This window comes from Corvus hawaiiensis, chromosome 1 (genome assembly GCF_020740725.1).
Source record: "Corvus hawaiiensis isolate bCorHaw1 chromosome 1, bCorHaw1.pri.cur, whole genome shotgun sequence".
NCBI classification, from domain to species: domain Eukaryota; kingdom Metazoa; phylum Chordata; class Aves; order Passeriformes; family Corvidae; genus Corvus; species Corvus hawaiiensis.
This window is the reverse complement of record NC_063213.1, coordinates 21791162-21813940: the sequence shown is the minus strand read 5'-3', so window position 1 is coordinate 21813940 and position 22779 is coordinate 21791162. Positions and strand designations below refer to the sequence as shown.

At 40.0% G+C, this 22779-nt stretch overlaps 1 protein-coding gene across 3 annotated transcripts in view; it reads left to right on the top strand.

Moving 5' to 3' along the window:
- COL15A1 (collagen type XV alpha 1 chain) overlaps positions 1–22779 on the top strand; it is a 116538-nt gene that overhangs the window by 72561 nt on the left and 21198 nt on the right. For 2 of the 3 annotated variants that reach the window (XM_048295986.1, XM_048295972.1), the window contains exons 18-29: positions 69–104; positions 2682–2744; positions 3642–3677; positions 3771–3854; positions 9887–9952; positions 11749–11784; positions 14221–14283; positions 16272–16349; positions 16470–16505; positions 20619–20672; positions 20753–20812; positions 22632–22700. In XM_048295986.1, coding sequence (XP_048151943.1) covers positions 69–104; positions 2682–2744; positions 3642–3677; positions 3771–3854; positions 9887–9952; positions 11749–11784; positions 14221–14283; positions 16272–16349; positions 16470–16505; positions 20619–20672; positions 20753–20812; positions 22632–22700 — 681 coding nt within the window. The remainder of the gene's footprint in view (positions 1–68; positions 105–2681; positions 2745–3641; positions 3678–3770; positions 3855–9886; positions 9953–11748; positions 11785–14220; positions 14284–16271; positions 16350–16469; positions 16506–20618; positions 20673–20752; positions 20813–22631; positions 22701–22779) is intronic. The other variant, XM_048295976.1, reaches the window with a different exon arrangement.

Here is a 22779-nt window from a genome sequence, read left to right as displayed (position 1 = left end):
TACATGTTTAAAATCCTTGCAGTTACTGCTCACTTTAATATTTGAGCCCTACTGTGTCTCTGTTTCAGGGAGAAAGAGGCAACATAGGTGCACCAGGTTCAAAGGTGGGAAGTTTATTTAACCTGATCTAAAATCTCAGTTGTTTCTTTCCTCAGTTTCCTTTCATCTCTTAATGCACTTAGGGGATAATGAACATTTCTTGCTCTGTCAGCGTATTAAAGCTCAGGATGGCTTCTCTGGGAAAACAAACCCCTTTCTCTGGTGAATTATGAGTATCAGGAGCCAGTGTAACCTGGTGCTTAAGACTTCTGCTTAAAATGTGGTTAAAATTGCATCTAAAAGGTGCTTGTCTTGGAAGGTGTCTTGTGAGGCCCTTTACATTTTCACCAGAACAAAAATGAAAATCAGCAAAGCTTAGACAGAAAACTAAGTTCCACATGCCCCCTACTCCTTCATATGGTGGTGTGGAGCTATCACCCCACACCAGTGTGCCCCACCCATGACACAGGTCTGTGCTACAGTAGTAGGCTCATGTCAATCGTTTTCCCTGTCTATTGTGCTTTGAACTTCTCCTGGAGCCCACCCCAAAACTCCAGTTTGGGTCTGTGCTGCTCCTTGCTGGTCGCTGTCTGACCTGGGTGTCTTTTGCAGGCATAAGCCAGCAGAGAGCGCTTCAGCTCTCTCATTGAAAAAAAAAAAAAAAAAAAAAAAAAAAAAAATAAAATAAAATAAAATAAAATAAAATAAAATATCCTTCCCCTGCATTTGGGACGACACTGAAATCAAAACTTGGTCTAAGAAACAAGATAAATGCAGTTATGCTTGCTGAGTATTTACAAGAATATTATCACAGTCTTCTAGCAGCATCTGCTTGTTTATTTTTAAAAAATACCAACAATGTAACAGGACTTTACTTGCCATAAATTCCATCTGCTGTACATATTTTGAGTGTTGTCATTTCACATAGATATTTGTCAGCATGATAATTAAAGCTGATGCATTGACACACAGGACAGTAGTTTAACTCTTCTTAATCAGTTTGATACAATAGAATATTTTCTTTATTATTATGACTACATGCTCTTTCTTCTGAGGTCCTTTCTCTAGTAATTATTGTTGTTTTATGTGATAGATGCATTTGAAATACGTGTATATTTTAAGTGGAATTACTACAGGGCTATTTAAAAAATAAGAAAAACAAGCAATTTATCTCTTTAGCTCTCAGACTAAAAAAGATCTTTGTCTTGTTGTATTTGAGCAATGAGCTACATTCTTAAAATATGGAGGGACTTAGAAATAAGGACATCTCTGGATACATTAGTTGCAATAAAACATCTTACCTATCCTGGATCTTTTTGTCCCATTTAAATTTCGTTAGGAAAATTAATGGGAAAAATTATTCAGCATTTGCAATGGTAGGAAGCTGTCCTGCAAGTACCAACATGCCTGAAATGACAACATTCTGTTGCAGAAATGCTGTTGGTCTGAGGTTATTTCCTCTGCCCATTTACCTTTGCTGCAGATAAATACTTATAATTTTCCACAAGCACTTGAGAGACTTATGTCCCAAGTACCACTTTTTGCTTAAATTCCATTAGCATTCAGACACCTTTTATCCTGCTTATAAAATTGTTTATGAAATGAAGAATAAAGTACTTCAGAAATCATACTTTATTCCTGACCCACATGCTTCACACATCACCGACAAAAACCAAAAAAAGCAGTGAGAATATCCTTTCTTAACGAAGTAGACACATTAAATCTCATGTGGTAGTACTATCTACTGCTAAAACCCAAAAATATTTTCTTGAAGCAGAGCAAAAAGCTAGAAACAAAACAGTATTTTCCAAAAAACAAAACAAAACAAAAAAACCCAAGCAAATTAAAAAAAAACCCTCAAAGCCAAACAAGAAAAACCCCACACAAAACAAAACAAACACCAAACAACCCCACCAAAAAAACAAGCTAACAAACAAATAAACAGCCCCACTCTTAAAACAAAACAAGAGTAATTGGTCCCTTGGATGAATCATTAGGCTGCTCTGTGTCATTTCCTTTGCTCTTTCATATGACACAGAGAAAAACAGATGCAAAAAGTGTATCTCACTGTTTATCTGGTCCTTTAAGAATTTAGAGCCTTCTTTTATCCATTTTTCTCAGGGAAAACTGCATTATCATTACTGCTTCTGTTTTTCACATAGAACAGAGTAGCTGTCAGATTCCAGCAGTCATATACAGTCCTGTATTAAACTACAGCAGGGGGTGTTTTCTGCCCCACATACTGACTCCTGTCTGCATCCAATGCCAATGTCTACATCCCTCCTCTTCCTCCAGCTTGAGAGTCACTTAACTAAAGGGTGGAAATAACTCACCAAATGTATTTTGGGGGGAAGCAACGAAATTCACCCTTTTGCTAAGCAGGGGTGGAAGCAGTGAAGAACGATTGAAGCTGCATTAAAAAAACCTGTAAGCCTGCTCTGGAGAGGGGGAAAGAGAGGGAGGAATGGAGAGAGCAGGTGACTAATGAGATAATTAGCCTCCCCCAAACCTGCCCACCAGCCTGTTCAGAACTGTGTCATGTCCCTCCCCAGTGGCAGCCTCCTGCTTGTATGAAACTGAATGCAGTTTAGAGAGCATGACAGTATGTTTGTTGTATATTATTGTTGTATTTATTGTTGCAGGGGATGCCAGGCACAGATGGGAAACCAGGCTTTCCTGGCATTGCTGGGCACCCCGGAGAAATGGTGAGTAGGGTTACCATAATCTGTGATCACCTAACACACACTGGCTCCCAAACCGACCTCTTAAAGATCCATAGGACCCCTACCAGTACTTGCTAGCAGAGTGTGAAGAGCTGGGGCTGTGTTTGTCCTGCTTAACCGGGAGCAGCTACCTCAGACGCCGAACACAGGAGCAGGGTGTCCCTTGCCCACGCCTCCCTCATCAGTCAGAAGAGATACAGGCATCTCCAGAGGCTGGTTCTGATCCCTCAATGCTCCCTCTGCTTCTAATTATTCAGAAATCAGCTCTGCCTTTAATTAGAGGAAAGCCAGCAGTCTCATAGGTGATTTTAATGTATTTCTTGTGCTTAAGACCCTCGAGGATTACAGCGTGATTTCCTTGGGAAGTCCCGCGGCTTGTCCCCTGGCGCCTTCCTCTCACTTGTGCCAGACAAACTGTCTGCATTTCCAGCACAGGGAGTTCTACAGAGGGGCTAATCAAGCTTAGAAATAAGCTGCCTGAAAGATGACAGCTTAGCTCCCCTGTCTTCTCCTATCTGGTCCCCTGGGAAACCCCAGGCACAACTGTGCTGGAAGAAGACAGCACAGCCAGGGATGGCTGATTTCAGTGCAGTGAAAGAAAGGTTCACTGAATTAATTCCCAGCTAATGAAGTGGTTTGGGTCCATTTGCTTCTAGTCGTCTGTGAACTCTGTCAAAAGTTCTGGGAAATACTTTTAAACATCAAATCCTCAAAAGATCTGAGCTGAAATGAGTTGGCCCCATGTGTCTTTTGAGAGAGCTGGGGATTGATCATTCTGTACATGTGAGTCACTGCTGTGCTTTTTGTGAAGCAAGGGAGAGCAAATTTCACCATTTCCCCTTTTAAATCACTTATGCTCATTTTTTTTATCACCTCCAGGGTCCAAAAGGGGAGAAGGGTGACCCAGGACCTCAGGTGAGATTGTGTGGATTTCATTCTTTTCGAAAAACCTATGTGAAATGTAGCACTTAGTATATGGGTTCTCCACATGCAATGCTTTTGAAACAGGGTGAACCAGGACAGGACGGGAACAGTATTGTGGGACCACCTGGACCGCCAGGACCGCCAGGACCAGTCATAGCAATACCCGAGGTGAGTGTGTACATCAAGCGGTGACGTCTGTTACTCCCTTAATAGAGAAGAGGTCACAAGTGGTTAACACACTGGCAAGTCTCCTGCTCATATTCAAGTCATAAGTCTACTCCTCAAAACAAAAGAATATCAGTATGTCTCTGCATCAAATGGATTAGTTTTGAAAATATTACATTGGAAGAAAGAGGGTAAAATCTTACCTACAAGAATTATGAGGTCATATTGAGCACCTCGCACAAGCTCTTTAGGTGATTCTGCAGGAGCTGTGAACATCAAATAAAAAATCAACAGAGAAATACAAAACTGGGGATATTTTACAAAGCAGAGCACCCAAGGCACAGCAGTATGTGGGGGAGAGACATGTTTCCTGACAGTTGTCCACAAACCAGAGCACTGACCCCTTTGTGGAAGCAACAAAGGGTAAAATACTAGAGACTCATAAAAACTCTCCAGTATGCTTTAGATGCAGGTATATTTTCAGTTAGTTTTGCTGTGTATACATCAGCCTTTGCAGAAGCAGTACTATTTGCAGTAATGAAGGCTGGAGATTAGGATGAATCCCGCTTGGAGCTGACAACAAAAATCCTAGTAGTTGGCCTGGTATGACATTCAGATCTGGAGGAACTGTGAGTGGCTGCAGGAAACTTCACCTCTGAGAGCTGGAGGTGCCTAAAACAGCCAGACTCATCCAAAGGAATGCATATAAGGGCAATAAGGAGTGTTTTGTAATTGTAAGAAGAGAAAATGCCCAGCTGAGAAATCTGTTAGGGGGAGGTTGGCACCATCATTATCACAAAGCTGAACAACACATAACCTTTTTTGACTGAAATAACTAGGCTTTCACTTACGCTTCTGCTACTGATAGCAAATATAGCATTAATTGGCATCCCATAGGCCACATCACGCATCCCAACAGAAGTGGTTTTTCTTTACTGAATTTACTGGGAATCCATGTAGAATACTAGGATCTTGGATCCTGAGTCTTAGATGAGCAGAATTATAGATTCACAGAAATGCTGGCTCAGTGAAGATCTTGTTCAAAGTCCTGCTCATAGTGGGACTGTCAGCAGCTCTACACTTTAATACAATTCTGTTGGAGTTTCTGGGGAACTGCTCAATAGCTGTGATAGAAATGCTGATGTAAAACTCATGTCCTTTCTCACAGCCCTGCCACGGTGCCACGGTGGTGCCTTAACTCATATCAGTGACTAAACAGCTCTGTTTGCAGTAAAAATGAACCTTAACGTGTTGCTCCATAGCTCATTAATACTTGCAAAAAATACCATGAGAGCATCAGAGGGAGGTCAGTATATACAAGGAATATAAAAAGACTATTGAAGCTGACATAAACTAACTTTTTGCTGGAAACTTGTTTGCTGGAGACAGCATGGCTCCCTACATGCCCTAGTCATTGTCCTCACACCTGTCTAGCACATAGCTATGTCTGAAGAAACCTAAAGTGCATCCTCTGAATCCTCCAGATCCCTGTATGAACCACTTTTACCATGTATTACAGAAATGTATAGAGCCTAGTAGAAGCTGTATTGCATCAGGTGTATTACAAATCCATACAGAAACCCATTTCCTTCTCTAAGTGTTTTCAGGTTTTAGAAGTAAGCTCTCTTAAAAAATTGAGAGCATAGTATGTGTGGCTTTATACACATTTGTGGTGTAGGTGTTCTGGGGAGGTACAGCAAGAGCTGTCAAATCCTCTGTATTGTTAATCAGAAGATTTCTCTGAGGACTTGGTGTACTGGATTTTGATACAGTTAGTTAAACCTGTGTGGAAGTATATGTCACTGTGTATGACATTGAATTCTTCCTATCTCACAAATGTTTGTGTAACAGGACATTTGCTTGCAATACATTTGCTGAGATAGACATTAAATTATCCAAGTGCATTTTGTTGACTCAGTCTCTCATCTTTCATAGTAAGCTTCAAATATGGAAAAGAACTATTGCAAGCAGACCTATCAATTGCAGTTGGAATTGCAGAACTAAAATAAATAACACTGCCACCTGTTGTAATGTGGATATTGGCTTGATGTGGGCAGAGCAGCAGAGATCAGTGATCTGAATGAACCACAGGGCACTTAGAGAGATCACTCCCCAGGTCAGGGTCATTTAATTCATTCATTTAACTGTTACGTAGCCAAGGACTTCTTGGGCTACAGAAGTCCAGTTGACTGATCCATCAGAGCTAGAAGGAAGTTTTCTTAGGAAGGGCTCTGTGGCTACAACTAAACAGACTTTAAAATAAATTTTTGATGAAAATAAAAGCAAATACAGAGTTAGTGCAATTTCAGCACTGTTGAAATATTTAGACCTGACATGAACAGCTGTGGCTTAGGGCCAGGTGTCTCCAGTATCTGGCCAATAGCACATTGATCGAGCTGCACTGAAAAGTGGACCTTGGTTTTCTTCTCATTTAACCTGGTCCCTATGTCAATGGAGGGGATTTGGTTCCTTCAAGAACCATTTCTCATACCATGAAAATACATGTTAGGTTAAAACTGAGGTCTGCCGTGGAACCTATCCATTTCCAGACTTCTGCAGTTCCTGCCAGCACTGTGGGTCTCAGAGACTTGCTGTCCTTGCTGCCTGCTCTGCTGCCTCCTGTGATTGATCAGGAAGTCTGCTCCTGTTTAAAAAAAAACAGTGTCCCTCTGCTGCTGTTTGATATTCCAAAACACTAAAATCAATATTTCTCATCCTATATTGGCTATTTCACTCTTTTGGAGCATAGTTGCTGATACTTGGTGCATTTTCATGAATGGAATCACAATAACTGAAAAACCATAATATTTGTTGCTATGATTTTATCGCACAAATTTAGTTGGGTACAGTACAGAAGTAATTTTGAATAGACAAATGTTATTGGATTTAAATTTCAAATTTTTAAACCTTTATCTTTGGCTGCCACTACACACCCCTAGTTTGGGTACAAGAAACAAAAGTCACAATGAAAGGTTGATGGTGAGGGTGTAAAGGAAATGTCAAAAGATTTTGTTCACTCTGTTCTTTCTATAGTTCTAACAAGGCCATATTCATGCTTTTTGGATGCAGAGCTGAAGGTTTACTTAGAAACCAACCCAGACAATTATCCTAAAACACAGCAGTGAAGAAAATATGGAAAATAGTGTTGTCCTTACTATTGTAGTCAGCACTTTCTGAACTAATTCAATGTGTTAAAGAATTATATTGCTGGATTTTTGTTATTAAACCTGTTTGCACACCCAAACCCAAAGATAAATATTTATACACCTGGATGAGGTTGTGAAGAGTGCAATCTTTTCCTCTAATCGTCACTCTTCTACCTTTTGTTTTCAAATCTTCTTCAGCCTTATGTACAGTTTTCTGACTTCCAACCACGATTTCCATTTGCAGATCAACTGTATGTATAAAATATACAATGTGCCTGATCCCAGACTCAGCAAAGCCTTTGGGATTCTTTTCACTGACTTCAATATTGTTTGGATTGAGCCCAAAAGCAATGAATACTGAGTGATTCCACAATGAAAAGACCATGTAAACCCAGGACTCCTGGACTTCTGCCACCAGATAAAGCAGAACAATTGCAGCAGCAGGACTCTTATTACTGCCATTAATGTAGCAGCCTATGTCCTGTTCCTTTCCTGGGCCATGTAGAACTGGAAATAGAGTGGGACCAAGAGCATCGTACTACCCCTGAAGAGTAGCAGAGTTCATGCAGCCTGGAAAGTGGGGTGCTGCCTGTAGGATCTAAACTGTATTTTTACTTGACATTTTTTCCAGTGGTTTTTGTAGAACATGAGGACAAGGAGAAGGAGCAGAAAGAAGAACCCAGTACAAGCAGCAAGCTTTAGCTGTATGAATTATGCAACATGACCTCAAAGTACAGAAAGCTGACCGTATACTGCTGTGCTCAGATGACATAGGTAGGATAGGATAGGATAGGATAGGATAGGATAGGATAGGATAGGATAGGATAGGATAGGATAGGATAGGATGAGTGATCTGGATTAGAAAAATAGTATTCAGAGACTCATAAGAGTATTGGAAGTGATCTCCAGAGGCCATATGGTCAAACCCCCTATTCAAAGCAGGGCAGTTTCAAACTCAGTTCCTGGACACTGTATTCATAACAAATGTTGGAAAAGATTGTGATCTGGTAGTGTTGATCTGCACATGGTTGCAGGCAGAAAAGGGGGCATTCAGATTTCACAAAACCTCAGTGAAAACATGTTTATTCATGTACTAAGTAAATCCCTGGCACCTGAAAGCATGCCCTGTCCTGGCCTTTTGAAATTCAGATTTTCATTACATCGAATGGGAATATGCTGCTTCACACAGAGCCTTATATTGAAATGGATGGCATGTCTTGCCTTCTAAACAAATGGACCAATTCAAGCTTCCAAGGAGATTCAGAACATACTTCTGAATCCAAAACAAGGCTAAAGTGTCAAATGGGACCATTGGACTGAAAGAAATTAAACAAATGACAAAAACAAAGGATGTCTTTTCACCTAAAACATTTATGTGGAACAAGCACCTATATATTGTCTGTCTTGAATTGCTCTGTAAGACCACGTGATACAATATTGGGAACACCTATTTAAACCAGAAAGTTAGCTATCTGAAACCAAAATGAAAGCCTAATCGTAACATCAGGACAAGAATCTGATGGGGAGCAGCCAACACGGATTTACTAAAGGCAGTTCGTTCCTGATCCAAATCATTGCTTCTCTGTGGACAAGGGATGGGCATGGAATTTGTAGACCCTGACTTTGGCAGGGCTTCAGATGCAGTCTCCCATAGCCTTGCTATCATCAAACTGATGGCCTGTGAAGTGGGTGAGAGAATGATAAAATAGGTGGAAAATCAGTTCAACTGATAGAGAGTTGTGACTGGCATTCACAAGACTGCTTCTGGAGTATTGTGTCCAGCTGTGAGATCCCCTTGACAAGAAAGACATTGACATAATGGAGCAAGCCCCATCCAGGGCTACCAAAGTGTTCAGGGGACCAGAGCACTGAGAGAATTGGGTCTGATTTGCCTGGCAAAAAGCAGGATAAAGAGAGGCTTTGTTTCTGTCTGCAACTACATGATCAGAGGATACTGAGAAGATGGAAGCAGCCTCTTCTTGCAGGTGTATGTAAATATTGTAAGATGCAACACACCCAAGTTGGAGAAAGGGAAATCCCAATTATATATAAGTAAAACCTTTTTTATCCTGACAATGATCAAACACTATAACTGATTGCCGAAAACAGTTGTGGCATGTCCATCCTTAGAGGTGTTCAAGAATTAACAGGACAAGTCCCTGAGTGACCTGATCCATTCAGACCTGCATTGAGGAGTGTTGGATCAGAGCTCCAAAGATCTGTAATGGAATTATGCAGAAATGCCTGGGCTAATGGGGAGTTCACCAATTCCAGGATAAGAAGCAGTATAACAGCAGTGCAATTACACTGCACTATTAGGCATCTTGAGACTCAGAGCTGGGTAGCGTAGAGCTGGTCCACATCCAAGTTTGGGGTTCCAAGCTAGTTTCAGACACAGCAGCATGATCAGTGCTGACTTAGGAATCGCAGCATGGCACTGCATGGTGTGATGCAGACATGTCCAGAATATAATTAAAACTTCAACTCTGCAACAGAGGATGAGTGTGCTCAGATTGATTCACCATCTTAGAATGCCAGTGACATGCTGGAGCATAAAACCTCCATTTCATCTTTATCTTGCTGATAATGATGCTGAGAAATGACTTCAGGCTGCAAAATTTGGTGTCATAGCTTTCAAATTAAAAATGTGAGTCAGTTAATTAAATTTCTGAAAGCATTCTGAGATCTTCATAGAAGAAATGTAAAAGAAATTCTAGGTTTTGTTATTCCAGATGTATAACGAAAATTAGAAGTAGAGAGCCTTTTCTGTGGCCTTATTTATGTTTGGGGGTTTTTCATAGTTATAAAGAGATAACTTTACATTTCCAAAAATGTGTGTGTGCCTTAGATAAACTATTTGAATAACCTGTATCTTAACCCCTTTTTTAGTTACTTCTCAATGATACAGATGGAATTTTTAATTTTACTGAAATTAAAGGACTCCTTGGGCCTCCAGTGAGTATATGCTGCTTTATTAAATCTTCAGATTTGCTCTATCTTCAATGTCTTCTTTTGAGTATCAAGCAGAGATGAGTTTCCTACACTTTAAGATTGTGTTCCTGCTAACTCCAGCACTAAACTCTGCAGAAGTACTTTCAGGCAAAACTGAGTTCTGTGTGAACAAACTGCTTTTACACATTTCTATGAAATAAAGAAATTGGCTTATCTCTCATTCTGAACTATATGCTCAGAATTAAAGAAATGTAGAACTGTTGCAAAAATAGAGACCAAGATTCACATTTATTCCATTTTTTTCCTTCTTGTTTTTCAAGTAACAAAGCATTGGGATAAAAAGTGTTTTGCTCAGTTCTGCTTGGGACTGCAACTAGAAATGCTAGGCTCCTGTGTATGAATTTAGTCTCACACAAATTATAGCAGTGGATGAAAAACTAGGGATTTCATAAAAGAACAACAGATGTGAAATTTAGGTTCCATTCTAGCTGCAAAATAGTTCAGCCAAATTCTTGAAATCCTGAATGCTTCTTGGTAATGATTTCAGGTTCCTAGGACTGGATCTAAAGAAAAATCTACCTTTTCCAAAATGTGGAGTCTATTCAAACTTGCCCGAAAGTGTACAACATGCTGCACTTTGCAAAATCTTAACCATCACAAATTAAGCAACTTACTTCACAGCTAGTTTCATTTGTGGATTGTTGTTTGTGTATTTCATTTTATCTGTTTTCTTGTTGGTGAGCACAGTGATCTCCCCCACATTCAATCCCTGATGAAGCCAGAAAAGTCAGAATGTTCATAGCCAATAGCAGAATTTCACTCTACATAGCTTAAGTTTGCAAAAACCTTGTGTCTTATTATTACAGCTGTCCCAAAACAAACATCTACTGAATCTGTCATTGAACTGGGAAGAAGGGCATTAGCTCTAGCAACAGCTTGTAACCTTTTTCTGCAAGTCTAGCACGGCTCTTTCCCACTTGTTACACGATAGGACAACTCCATGTTATTGTGGCTGCATCCAGCTGTGCTTACAATATAAAACAGTTTTCATGGAAGACTATTTTCGTGTTTTTCCCAAAGACCGGATTCTCCTAATCCCTAGACATAATAGGATGCCAGGATAGTATGGGCCCCCTTGTGTGAGCTCTGCCACAGGTATTTGCCATTCAAACCTTTGTTTTGTAGTAGATGTTAGAGCCACATTCCCACAAAAAAGAAGCTGGTCCTGTAGCTTGAAGCACAAGTTGCAGTGAGAAAGATTTGAACCTCAGTCTCTAAGCTCTAACTTTAGTCAGGAAAGAGGTGCAGTCTCATAGTGAGTGGGGTAATAGACATCCTGCTGATCTGAACCAGAATTAAAGTGTCTTTCTGCAGGTATCACATCTGGGCAATCTTAAATGTGCCCAATACAAATCCCAATCTGTGATTGTATTCGCAGCCTATTACAAACTGTCTATCCAAAGACAACCAGGACCAAAATGGGAAAGGTGATCTCTGTGCCAGCATCTGGAAAAGATTCAAAGGAGGCTGGATAATGGTTGCATGCCTTTCATATGTAGAAAATATAATCCATTTTCAGTCTTTTCTGGATCTCTGTCTTTTCAGTTTTTGAAAATAAACCCTAAATTAGAAGCATAGGGCATTGTGCAGGTTCACACCTTTGCCTTCAACTGAATGAAGTTCTTAATTCTGTTGCAGATGAGTTGATATTCACAAATCACACAACACGTGAAAAATGCATACTGTTTTGCAAGTCCGTAAAATGTGTTTGTAAGGGTATGAGTTTTTTGATTTTGCAGGGGCCACATGGCAAGCCAGGTTTACCAGGATTTCCTGTAAGTATTAATTTCCTAGGATTTAAGGTTTTTTCCAATACAGTTTAATATTTTTTTAAAATTATATTGTATACAATTTGCATGAAGTCTAATAAATTTTCATATAGGATGCTGCAGGTCTTAGGAATTTACCAGCTAAGGTAGAAATTTATTCTGTGGGAAATGAAATATACTCTGATATGCTTATCTCAGTGTCAGTTCCATAGTTTAGAGATGTAATTCATGGAAAATTACTACCTAAGGGAAGACCTATGCCACATAGAAGAAACAAACGGAACAAATGGACTTCTACAAGTTGTCTGCATATGTATATGTAACTGTGTTATTCCTTTGCCTTTTTTATCTCCACTACAGAATACAGTAAAGCCCTACAAGATGTACCCTTTTTATTTTATCCTTTAGGAAATATTTATGATTTTTTATAATAGACCAGGGCTACCATGTAAGCATTGCACAACCATAGTATCAAAAGGTGCCTTACCTACCTATTGCACTCAGACTGCCATATAAACATATATAAACATCTTCATTAACCACTTGGACGCAGGACTTGGAGGGACACCAAGTTTGCGGATGATACAAAATTGGGAGGAGCTGTTAACTCCTTCCAAGGCAGAAAGGCCCTGCAGAGACACCTACATAAATTAGAGGGCTGGAGGATCACCAACTGTATGAAATTCAACAAGGGAAAGTGCTGGATTCTGCACGTGGGATGGAGTCACCCTGGTTGTGCATGTAGACCAGGGAATGAGATGCTGGAGAGCAGTGCCAGATAAAGAGACCTGGGGGTCCTGGTCGGTGGCAAGTTGAATATGGATCAGCTGTGCCCTAGCAGCCAGGAGTCCTGGGGTGCATCAGGCACAGCATTGCCAGCTGGGCAAGGGAGGGGATTGTCCTGCTCTGCTCTGTAATGGGGAGACCTCACCTTAAGCGCTGGGGGCAGTTTTGGGTGCTACGATATAAGACATTAAACTGTTAGAGAGTGTCCAAAGCAGGGCTGTGAAGATGGTGAAGGGCCTTGAGGGGAAGCCGTGTGAGGAGCAGCTGAGGTCACTTGTTCTGTTCAGCCTGGAGGAGACTGAGGGGAGACCTCATTGCAGTTACAACTTCCTTGTGAGGGGAAGAGCAGGGGTAGGGCCTGCCCTCTTCTCCGTGGTGCCCAGTGACAGGACCCAAGGGAATGGCCTGAAGTTGTGTCAGGGGACATTTAGGTTGGAGATTAGGAAAAGGTTCTTCACCCAGAAGGTGGTTGGGCACTGGAACAGACTCCACAGGGAAGTGGCAAGCCTGACAGAGCTCAAGGAGTGTTTAGACAATGCTCTCAGGCATATGGGGTGTCCTCTGCAGAGGCAAGAGTTGGACTTTGATGATCTTTGTAGGTCCCTTCCAACTCAGCATATTCTGTGATTCTGTAATTATTTGGCTTATGACTTCAGATAGTATTGTTCTAATTATTGTATTCATATTCTATGTAATGTGATGAGATTATTTTCCCTTGTTATGATTGTTTTACAGTTCAGAGCATGCATATGATCTCAGGATCCTTTGTCTATTGCCTGAGAACAGCTAAGGAGAAAACCGGGAAAACTGACCAAAGATCTTAACAAAAAGCTGACAAATTGCCCAAAATTCTACAGAAGATTGCTTAAGTCCTGGGTATTGTGCACTGCATAGAAAACCAAAGAGAAGGAAAAAAAAACTCATTAAAAATCCATTTCATTTGAAAAAGAGCTGATAACATTTAGAAAGTGATATAGTGAATTCTGGGTCTCTGTCATTTATAGAATTTCTACAGACATGAAAATACCATTCTTGTTCTCACCTCATGTCTTTTATTTATCTCTTGACTAATGCAGAAATTATGTAGACCTGAGTTTAGTTCTTGGTGGGTAAAAAAATGCTTCTGAATGCTCTTGGAAGATTGTAAAGCACAATTTGATCTGAGGGGAATGCTTTCCCCACAAAACAGATAAAGAAATCGTCTTGTTTTCAAATAGATAATCTCTATTTCAGATTTTTTTTTTTTTTTTAACATACTGTTAAAAATATACCTTCAGAAATTCTGTTGAAAATGAGTCTGGTTGAATGATTATGGAGAGAGAGAGGATCAAGTACAGAGGAAATAGAGAATTTTAGGTTGAATTTCCACTCTTATTAATGTTTGCATATTTCCCTTTGTGAATGTGTATCATCCACACTGTGATAAACATCAGGGATTTTTCATTTTGTTTTTTCTAACAGATTCTCCTTTTGTGATATTTGGTTTAGGGAATAACTTGAGTCAAAGAGAATTTAGTCTTGTAAGAATTCTTAGATTGCAACCAGAGTGATTTAAGTTCAAGTTTGCCGGTAATTTAAAATTACATTTAGTAAAATGGATTAGCTCCATATTCTTCACAAATATCACTATGGATTTATGTACTTGTTTTTGCCTAGGGCCCTCAGGGTCCAAAGGGTGACACTGGTTTGCCTGGATCACAAGGACCTAAAGGACAACAGGTATGAAAAAATGCATAGGGGGAAGTATATGCTGAGAAATGTGTTAGATGATAAGTACTTAGTGACATTAAAGGTTTAATGATTCTAATTTTTCTAGGGATTGTAATGTTAATAAGTTCATGTGAAAAATGTACTAGGTGGAATGTGAAAGTGCTAAGCAACATCCCTTGATATAATCCCACCAAGAGCTAATCTTCCTGCTCCAGTGTTGAAATTCATAAGTCCAGTACGCGCTTATCAGGTTAAGTCTCTTTAAACATTAAACATGAAGTGACCTCTTCTTGCCAGCTGATTGCTGTGCTGACACCCTGGGATCCTATCCAAAAGACCAAACAAAAAAAAGATCGATCTTTTCCTCCTCCTGTGCCAGAGAGGGCTTTGGCTACAGAATGTAGACTGCAATTTTCAATTCCCAAAGAAAGTATAAGACTTGAGGAGCTCTCTTCTTAGGATTCTTTCTTTTGTTTCTTCACAAAAAATGTGTATTTTATGACAGTGCTGAGAGGTTATTAAGACTGACTCTGCTCTTCTGTAAATACTGCAGCTGTTTCAGTTTTCTTCCCCTTCTTATCCACCTGCAAGGAAGCAGGGGAGAGGAACATCTAATATCTTGGGGGTAACAAAAAGAAAAACAAAAACACTTTCTGTTTATTCTTTCTGAGTAGCTGAGCTCACTTTCTCACAAGTAATTGGAAATGGTTAATTATGTTTTAAATTGGGTAGCAGATGAACAGTATCATCACTACACAGAAGGAAACCTCTCAGGCCACAAATACCAGTCCCCATTTACTATAAGATTTCCTGTTCTTTTACAGAGTGCATGAAATGATCAAGCTCAACCTTAAAACCCTCTGGGTGCTTTTTGGTTTGGGTTGTGGAGGTTTTTACTTTTGTTTTTTTGGTTAGTTTTCTTTTGTTTCCGGTGTCCACACTGGTAAGGACTCAAAGCTTTAAAGGCGTTTAATTTTGGACCCACAAAAAACATAGTGATGTACCTGACAGTGTTTCTGCGCTGTGAATACCACACTGTGCTCAAGAGTAAGTTTGAGAACCACAGTGAAGCTGTACAGACACCTAGGAGCATTTTACTTAAAGGATCATGAAATTCAACCTCAGGTCCATAAAATCTCACAGAAGATAAAGTCAAGGAAGCCAACCAAGCCTTAGGGAGACTCCAAAGTATCCAAAGTATCTTCAGGGAGTCTTCAAAGACAATGATTTAAGAACTTTTGAGAATAACTGAGTTACAGCAGTTAGAGCTCAGTGAAAGGTCTGTAACCTGGACTGTCATTTTAATAGCAACGCAATTGTTAGTTTCAAGCCAGATTTCTTCCATGAGATCTTGGGAAAGATGTTGTAGCAAGCTGCCTGAGGTAGGAAGAGGAAAGTTACAGCTGAGTGATCCAGAGTGGGAACCATGCACTTAGCACTGAAAAGTGATAACTCGTGGTAGTGGAAGAGGAATGCAGAGGGTCACAGTTTGAATGCTGGGAATTGGCCTTCCCTAAAGTTAATGAGGTTGCATCATGCCAGACACATAGAGAGAATGACTCATGCTTTCCTGATACTAAAATCCGAACATCTACTGTTCTATCAAGATTTTGCATTTCCAGCAGGATTTGCTGACCATTAAGCTGATGGTACACAAGATGACACCAATAACCTGTCTGCGTTTGGCGGAGACCTTTTGTGAACACAGCATATTTCACACAGTTACTCTACAGAGAACAATTTAAGTCCTTTTTAAAAAATAAGTACTTATTTATCTCAGTACTTATACATCTTTAGTGTACTTTATTATGTTTTAAGAAGGATCATCTCTTTTCTTCCCCAGAATCAAGCTTCACCCTACTCATACTGATATCACTTTATGTTTGATATCACAGCATGACTAACCCGTCATGCTTCAAACGAAAGTAATGCTGCTTTGACTTTTTCTGATTCACTGGGAACTGCTTTGTAAACCATAATTACTCTGATAATTGCAGGGTGAAAAGGGAGAACCAGGTGCTGTCATTTCTGCTGATGGATCTTTAACTGAATTATTAGGAAAAAAAGGGGAGAAGGTGAGCTAATACTGTGTTGTGTTCCTCCAGAATTATTTGGTGGCCTTGCTAACAGCCGCCTTTGCTAGACATTGCAGGAATTCTCCTTGTCATTGCTCTCTCTGTGTCCATCCTCAACAGGGTGAAGCTGGAGTGGTGGGACCAGTGGGACCAATGGTAAGATGATTCCAAAGATTAATGGCTTTTTTCTTTTTTATTTTCGCTTTGGCTTTACAGATATTAGTAAATATAAAGGTACTTTGGTTTAGCTTTTCATTAATTCTGAGTAGGGATGATAAGGAGTATTTATGCTTCAGGGTGATCACTGTCCTTTAGAAAATAGTGTAGTTGTTACATATGTGGTGCTGTGAACTACTGACTTTATGCAGAGTTTAAATTCCGGTAGAACAAATGTATCTGTTACTATCTAAACCAACAGTGAAATATCATCAGAGCTAGAAACTTACATGACTTATGACTCTGAGTGAACTGGGTTTGTTTAGCCCTGAAGATAGAACACTAAGAGGAGCTCTAATTGCTCCCTGATGCGGCCTGAAAGGGAATCATAAAACAAAGTCAGGTCCTTCTCAGAGGTGCACATGAAAAAGACAAGTAACAAAGATCACAAGTTCCAGCAAGGGAAATTTCACTTAGATATAAAGAAAAAAAATCACGTTAAAAGTGGTTAAACACAGAAATAGGTGCCCAGAGAGACGGTGCATTCTGGAACAAGGTGTTGAGCAGCATGACTTAACCTACAAGCCTAACTTACAAGATTGTCTTGTAAGCAAGGGGTTGTGCAAGAGGATCTCTCTCTTTCCACCTAAATTATTCTCTGTTTATAGGATTTACATTAATATAACTAACTGCATCAGCTCAATTTCTGTCAATGCCAGTAATTTGCCAATGTGTTGGATTCTGAGAAAGCTGCACACCAGGCAGTAGGGTAAGACCATGTACCAAAATCAGGATTTAGAGGCCTTCTTTCAAGTACTTGGTCTGATACTTTTAACTGGACACAGAATGTTGCAAGAAAACACAAGAAATTAGTTATAAAATAAGAACAGTTTCCCAGACTCAGCAGTGTTAGGGCACCAATTTCTTCTCGTCTAGTATTCCAAAGAAACCTTTGCTTCTGCTTTTGATGTAGCCTGGTCACTGTTGTGTCTAAGTGAATGTTAGCAGGTGTTGATATTTCTGCACACCAAGGTGTGTAGGAGATTTTTACATCAGTTTCTGTAGTCTTCAAAAGGGGCTAACTGGGTGTGCTGAGTAACTGCTTTCTTAACTATTGTGTATCAAAATACCTGGAGGAAGCTGTCCTAACTTACTAGAAAGGATGTTCCTGTGCTCCTCCTTGTATGACTGCAAAATGATCTACCTCCTCAACCCGACACAGAATAACTTTGAAAAATGATCTACTTCTTCAACCTGACACAGAATAACTTTGAATGAAAGTGAACTTGGAGATGATCTCGTCCACATCACTGCCCAGAGCAGGTCTCTTTAACTCAGGAACTTGTCAAGTGAAGTTTTCAACAGCTCTTAGGATAGAAATTCCACAGCCTCTCTGGGCAGCACATTCCAAACATTTGACAAACTTCAGAGTAAAAAATATTTTCCTTATATTTATTTGGAATTTTTCATTTTCTGGCTTGTGTTCACTGCCTCTTGTCCTATCGCTGTTCATCCTGTGGACGTCCTTTTCCTGTCAGCCCCAAACTCTGTGTTTTACATCTCATTTAGTGCTGCCATGAGATGCTCCACACAATTCAGCATGCAGATCAGGAAATCCTTGCTAGCACTGGTGGGAATGATTACACTTCAGGAAATTTTGGTACACAGAGCCTGCCTCAAGGCTTTGCTCAACCAGTTCTCTTCTTAGTGCAGAACTCTCATTTGATCATCGTTGCTAATGGGGCGATACAATTTGGTGTTGTCCCATATAAAGAAATCCCTTCATAGTTAGTGTGAGTCCTGTGCAGCAAAAATGTACAGAATTTGACTGCTGGGCCAGAGACTGTGATGCGTAACTTATCAAAGGTTTTAGTACAATGGTTCTGTTCCACTTTGCTCTAAGTAAGTCTCTGGCCCAAGAACACCTTTCAGGTAGCTGGGGACCCTGATTGTTCCTCTCTGCTCTTAAAATCATAGAAAAGTTTCCAGAATTTAAAAACAAATCCCTAGTCATTGCTCCACTCCTTTTTGAGACTTCAGCTAGATGGAAGATAGGATCACAAGAGCTTGGAGCACATGGAGCTACAGAGAAGTAGTAGCTTGGCAGATGAGAACTGGGGATAGTCAGGAGGCCAGTAAAATTATTAGCAAAAGCAGACAGACGGAATCCAAGCTCCTGCCACAGGAGAAATGAGAACCTTTTACATGCAGGATTGTGCTGTTCCCTGTCGGTGAAGCAAATGGCTGCATATCACTGAAGAAGAGCACTTAGTAAGAACCTCAGTGTCAGCCTGCCCAAATCTACTGTGCTGTTGTAAATGAAGTTTCCTTTTGTGGTAAGAAGACTCCTGTGGCTTCCTCGCTTCCTTCTTTCACTTCTAGCTGTGACTGCTCCCTTCTGTCTCAGGGAGTCACCAACACCTGTCAGACTGGGCCAGCACCTAGAAAAAATAGTAAAGGTGGCCTCAGCTTAGTCAGCTCTCACACTGTTAATGTTTATTTGAAATCCCAGTTAAAGCATGAGATCAGACACTGCTCTTTCTTTAAACTAAAAAAGAAGTCTGTTTCTAATTGTCCTCACGGCTGATTAAAGTTCAGATTTGCATATTCTTTAAAGGCTCAGGTTTTAGAGAGTGAAGTAGGAAAATACTTCATAACATTTTTGATTTCTTTTTTTGAGTGAACTAGGAAAATGCTTCATAACATTTTGGATTTCTGTTTTTTTCAAACCTCATTATTGGATGTAGTATCATGGAAAGGTGGGTTGAATTTTGAAATCTTGGGAGCACAATATTGAAATTCACATCTGCCAGTTCAGCAGCAATCTCTTGCCTGATTGAGACACAGGCATTAACTTTGATCACACGGGCAGAAATTACCTTCAAGGAGGAAATAAATTAGAAGATTAGTAAAAGTCTTACCACCTTCAAGCAGCTTCAGCTGACATTAAATTCTGATGAGCTTTAAATTCTGACTAAAATGGTGACATTATAAATCACTATATCCCTGTGTTAACTGCTTATGAATTTCAAGTCTAATCCAGTCTTCAGTTTCAGCAGGATAAAAACTACAACAATTCATCCATGAATTTTCAGCTTCATTCTAAGGGAAATTATCTCATCTTCTTCATCAGATAAATTTTTCATGAATGTACGTATCACTTTTCAATGAAATGATACCATGTGAAGGGTTAAACACACCCATTGTCACATGTAAGTGGTATCTGACTGAGATCTACAGACAGATTATTTAACAAGTAATGCAAGAAGGAGTATCTCAGCATTTCAGCAGACTGAAAAAAAGGAAATGAAACCAGAAAGGCTGACAAATATAACGTAAAGAGGTTGTCTAGACCCTTGTGGTTTTGTTGAGTTTCAGGAAGCTAACAGCAGTTGAAAGTTTGTAGATCCTCAGATGTGCTGCTTTTTGTTCATCACTTGTAGGCTGCCTAGAAGCTGCATCCTTGCAAATGCCCCATCACAGGTTATCCATAGTCCTGGACCACCTCTCCCAGGCAGCCTGCTTGTCCTCTCCTTTTGCTGTGGCTGGTATTACTTTGTGAGGCCTGGTGAGTCAGTCACACTTGTATAAAGAAGGAACAGTTCTGTTTCAACTATCAGCCCCATGAATCCACAAACCCAGGCTGGCAAGAGGCAAGTAGAAGCCTGTCACTCTATGAATTCTTAGGCTGATTCACAGACATTTCCTCACAGGGCCTGGTTCAAAAATAATTAGAAGAACAAAAGAGGAAAAAAAAAAAGGAGATGCACAAGATGCACAAAGCATGCATCTCTAACTTCCTTTTCTGTTCCTGGCTGATGCATTTTTCTTCAACACATGGTAAGTCAGTTTTGAATTGCACACCCTACAAGGAGCTGGGAATTCAGACTTCATTTCAGATAGGTGGTCTTTCCCAAACCAGAGCTGACTGTTACACACAGTCCTCAGCTTCTGAGATCACTCAGTAGGGCAAGCAGAGAGGAGGTTTGGTGCAGTCCCTACAGGCAATCACAGACTGATTTTTAATGTAGATATGAAACTATATCTCTTATTCTAAATAATCAAATATAGATCAACAAAATGGGCCATAATCACATATTCTTTTTTGTTCAGGGACCAACAGGACCTGCTGGACCCAAAGGAGAACTTGGTTTCCCAGGACGCCCAGTATGTATTATGCTCTCAAGTGAGATAAAGACAGAAAAGCTTGCTTCTGACACATACTAAATTATTTTCTCTTGTTTCAGGGCCGTCCAGGACTGAATGGACTGAGAGGTGTGAAAGGTGATCGAGGTGAAGCATTTAATGTAAGTTATTTTTTATTTCAATTAGTTGAAAAAAAAACCACTAAAATCTGAAGTCTGACTTATATTGATTCCTTCCAAATGATGATGGGATTAAAAACCTGAAATGATATAGAAATAATTGTGTTTCTGCTACTTTTCCTATCTAGCAGCAGTCATTGAAAAGTCAGCTTCTGGGTCCATCTGAGCAGTTCTCGCAGATACACATAGTTGTGTCAGCTCCCAGGTGTAACAGTTATGTGTGTCATTCACTGCTACCATAGCAGCTTCAAATAGCATAAGATTTTTCATTCCAGTTCTTTTATATATATCGAGGACTTCCTGATCCAGGCCACCAATGTGACCTCTCATGATGTGAAGATACTCCCACAGGCTCTGAGCTTTCTAGCCCAGAAATAGCCCTGCGCATATCACAGGGAAGTGGTATCTACTTTACTAACAAGGAAATACTCACTGATACCTGCTACCTGCTACAGTTGCCCTGTACATGTATCCAGAATAATGACTTCTGCGTAGATAATCGCATATCCATGCTCACCTACAACCTGTAATTGCAGAATGACAAGTGATGAACCAAGCTCCTGTTGCTGCAAGTCTGTTCTCATGAAAAGATTTCAGACAAGTTGTCTCATGACAAACATTGAGCCTGGACCACAGAACAACTAACACTGCTGAGCATAAACAATAAGCTTCACAATAGCAGAGTAATTTGTGTGGTTGTTCTGATGTCATGGGACATTCTGTGCTAGAAAATTGGTACCCATGCCACAACAGCAGCTAACATTATTTCATCCGCATCAGAGATAATGCTGAAAAAAAATACAAGGGTATGTTACTGTGTTAGCATAAAGTCAGTATCACTGTATTTCAGTAGGGCACTTGTTGTAAATGGATTCTGTTGTAGGAAGCCTCTGGTTCTACTTTCTTCAAAAGAAAAAAAATATGGCACACAAACTGCAAGGCACAAGTGTCTTGTCTATCTAGACAATAAATATAAGTGAGATGATGTTGCTTTATTTGAGTAGCAGGGAGACTGAGAGTTGCTAAGTATCTTCACAGAGCTGGTAAGTATTTAAGTATCTCCACAGAAAAAAAGAGCAGATACTGAATATGGCTTGCACCTCTAGAAGAAGGTATAAATAGAAATATAGTTCCTGGAAAGTGAAAACAGACAAATTAGACAAATTCTAATTGGAAGAAAATGACAGAAAAGTTGACTACCCACCAACAGAATATATTAGAGTAGACTTTCCTTTTCTCCATATTTCCAAACAATATTGAAGTTCATTTTCTGGATTGTCTGTCCTAACCACACAGAAACTATTGTAGCAAGTGTAACTAGATGAAGTACATCAGGCTGACAGGTTAGAGCAAACAAGCAAACAAAAGAGGCTACATATTCTAGTAGTCCTTCCTGGAGTGCTCAGGGAAGATAAAATCTAATGTATCTCTAATTATTCATGAGATGACGTATGTCACCTCACAGAAAGTTGTATTGATGTGGACTGAAAGGTGAACATGGTCTTGTGCCAAGTTTTCAAATTACACAGTAAAGAGCTGACATACATTTTTTGTAAAAGGCAGTCACGCCTCCAGTCTAGCAGGGTTCCTTCGGGTTGCTAATTAGCATGTACGTATCTTACTGGCACTTGAAAATTTATGAATTTTAGCAGTCTTGAGAGTTCTAGATCAGTGTAGAATACCTAATTTTCCTTGGATGAGAGATCCACTGTCTTTACTACAGTTTCAATTTGCAGTTCCAGTTTGGGGCTGGGGTTTATTTTTTGTCTAATATCTTCCTTCTTTCACTTTCTCTTACCAGGGCCTTCCTGGCTTGCCTGGGCCCCCAGGGCCCCCTGGGCCTCCAGGACGTATACTTTATATCAAAGGAGTAAGTACCACTGGGGATCAGTGACTGGTTTGTAGCAGAAATGTGCTGCTCCAGAAACAGTTTGCAAAGGGAAACAACA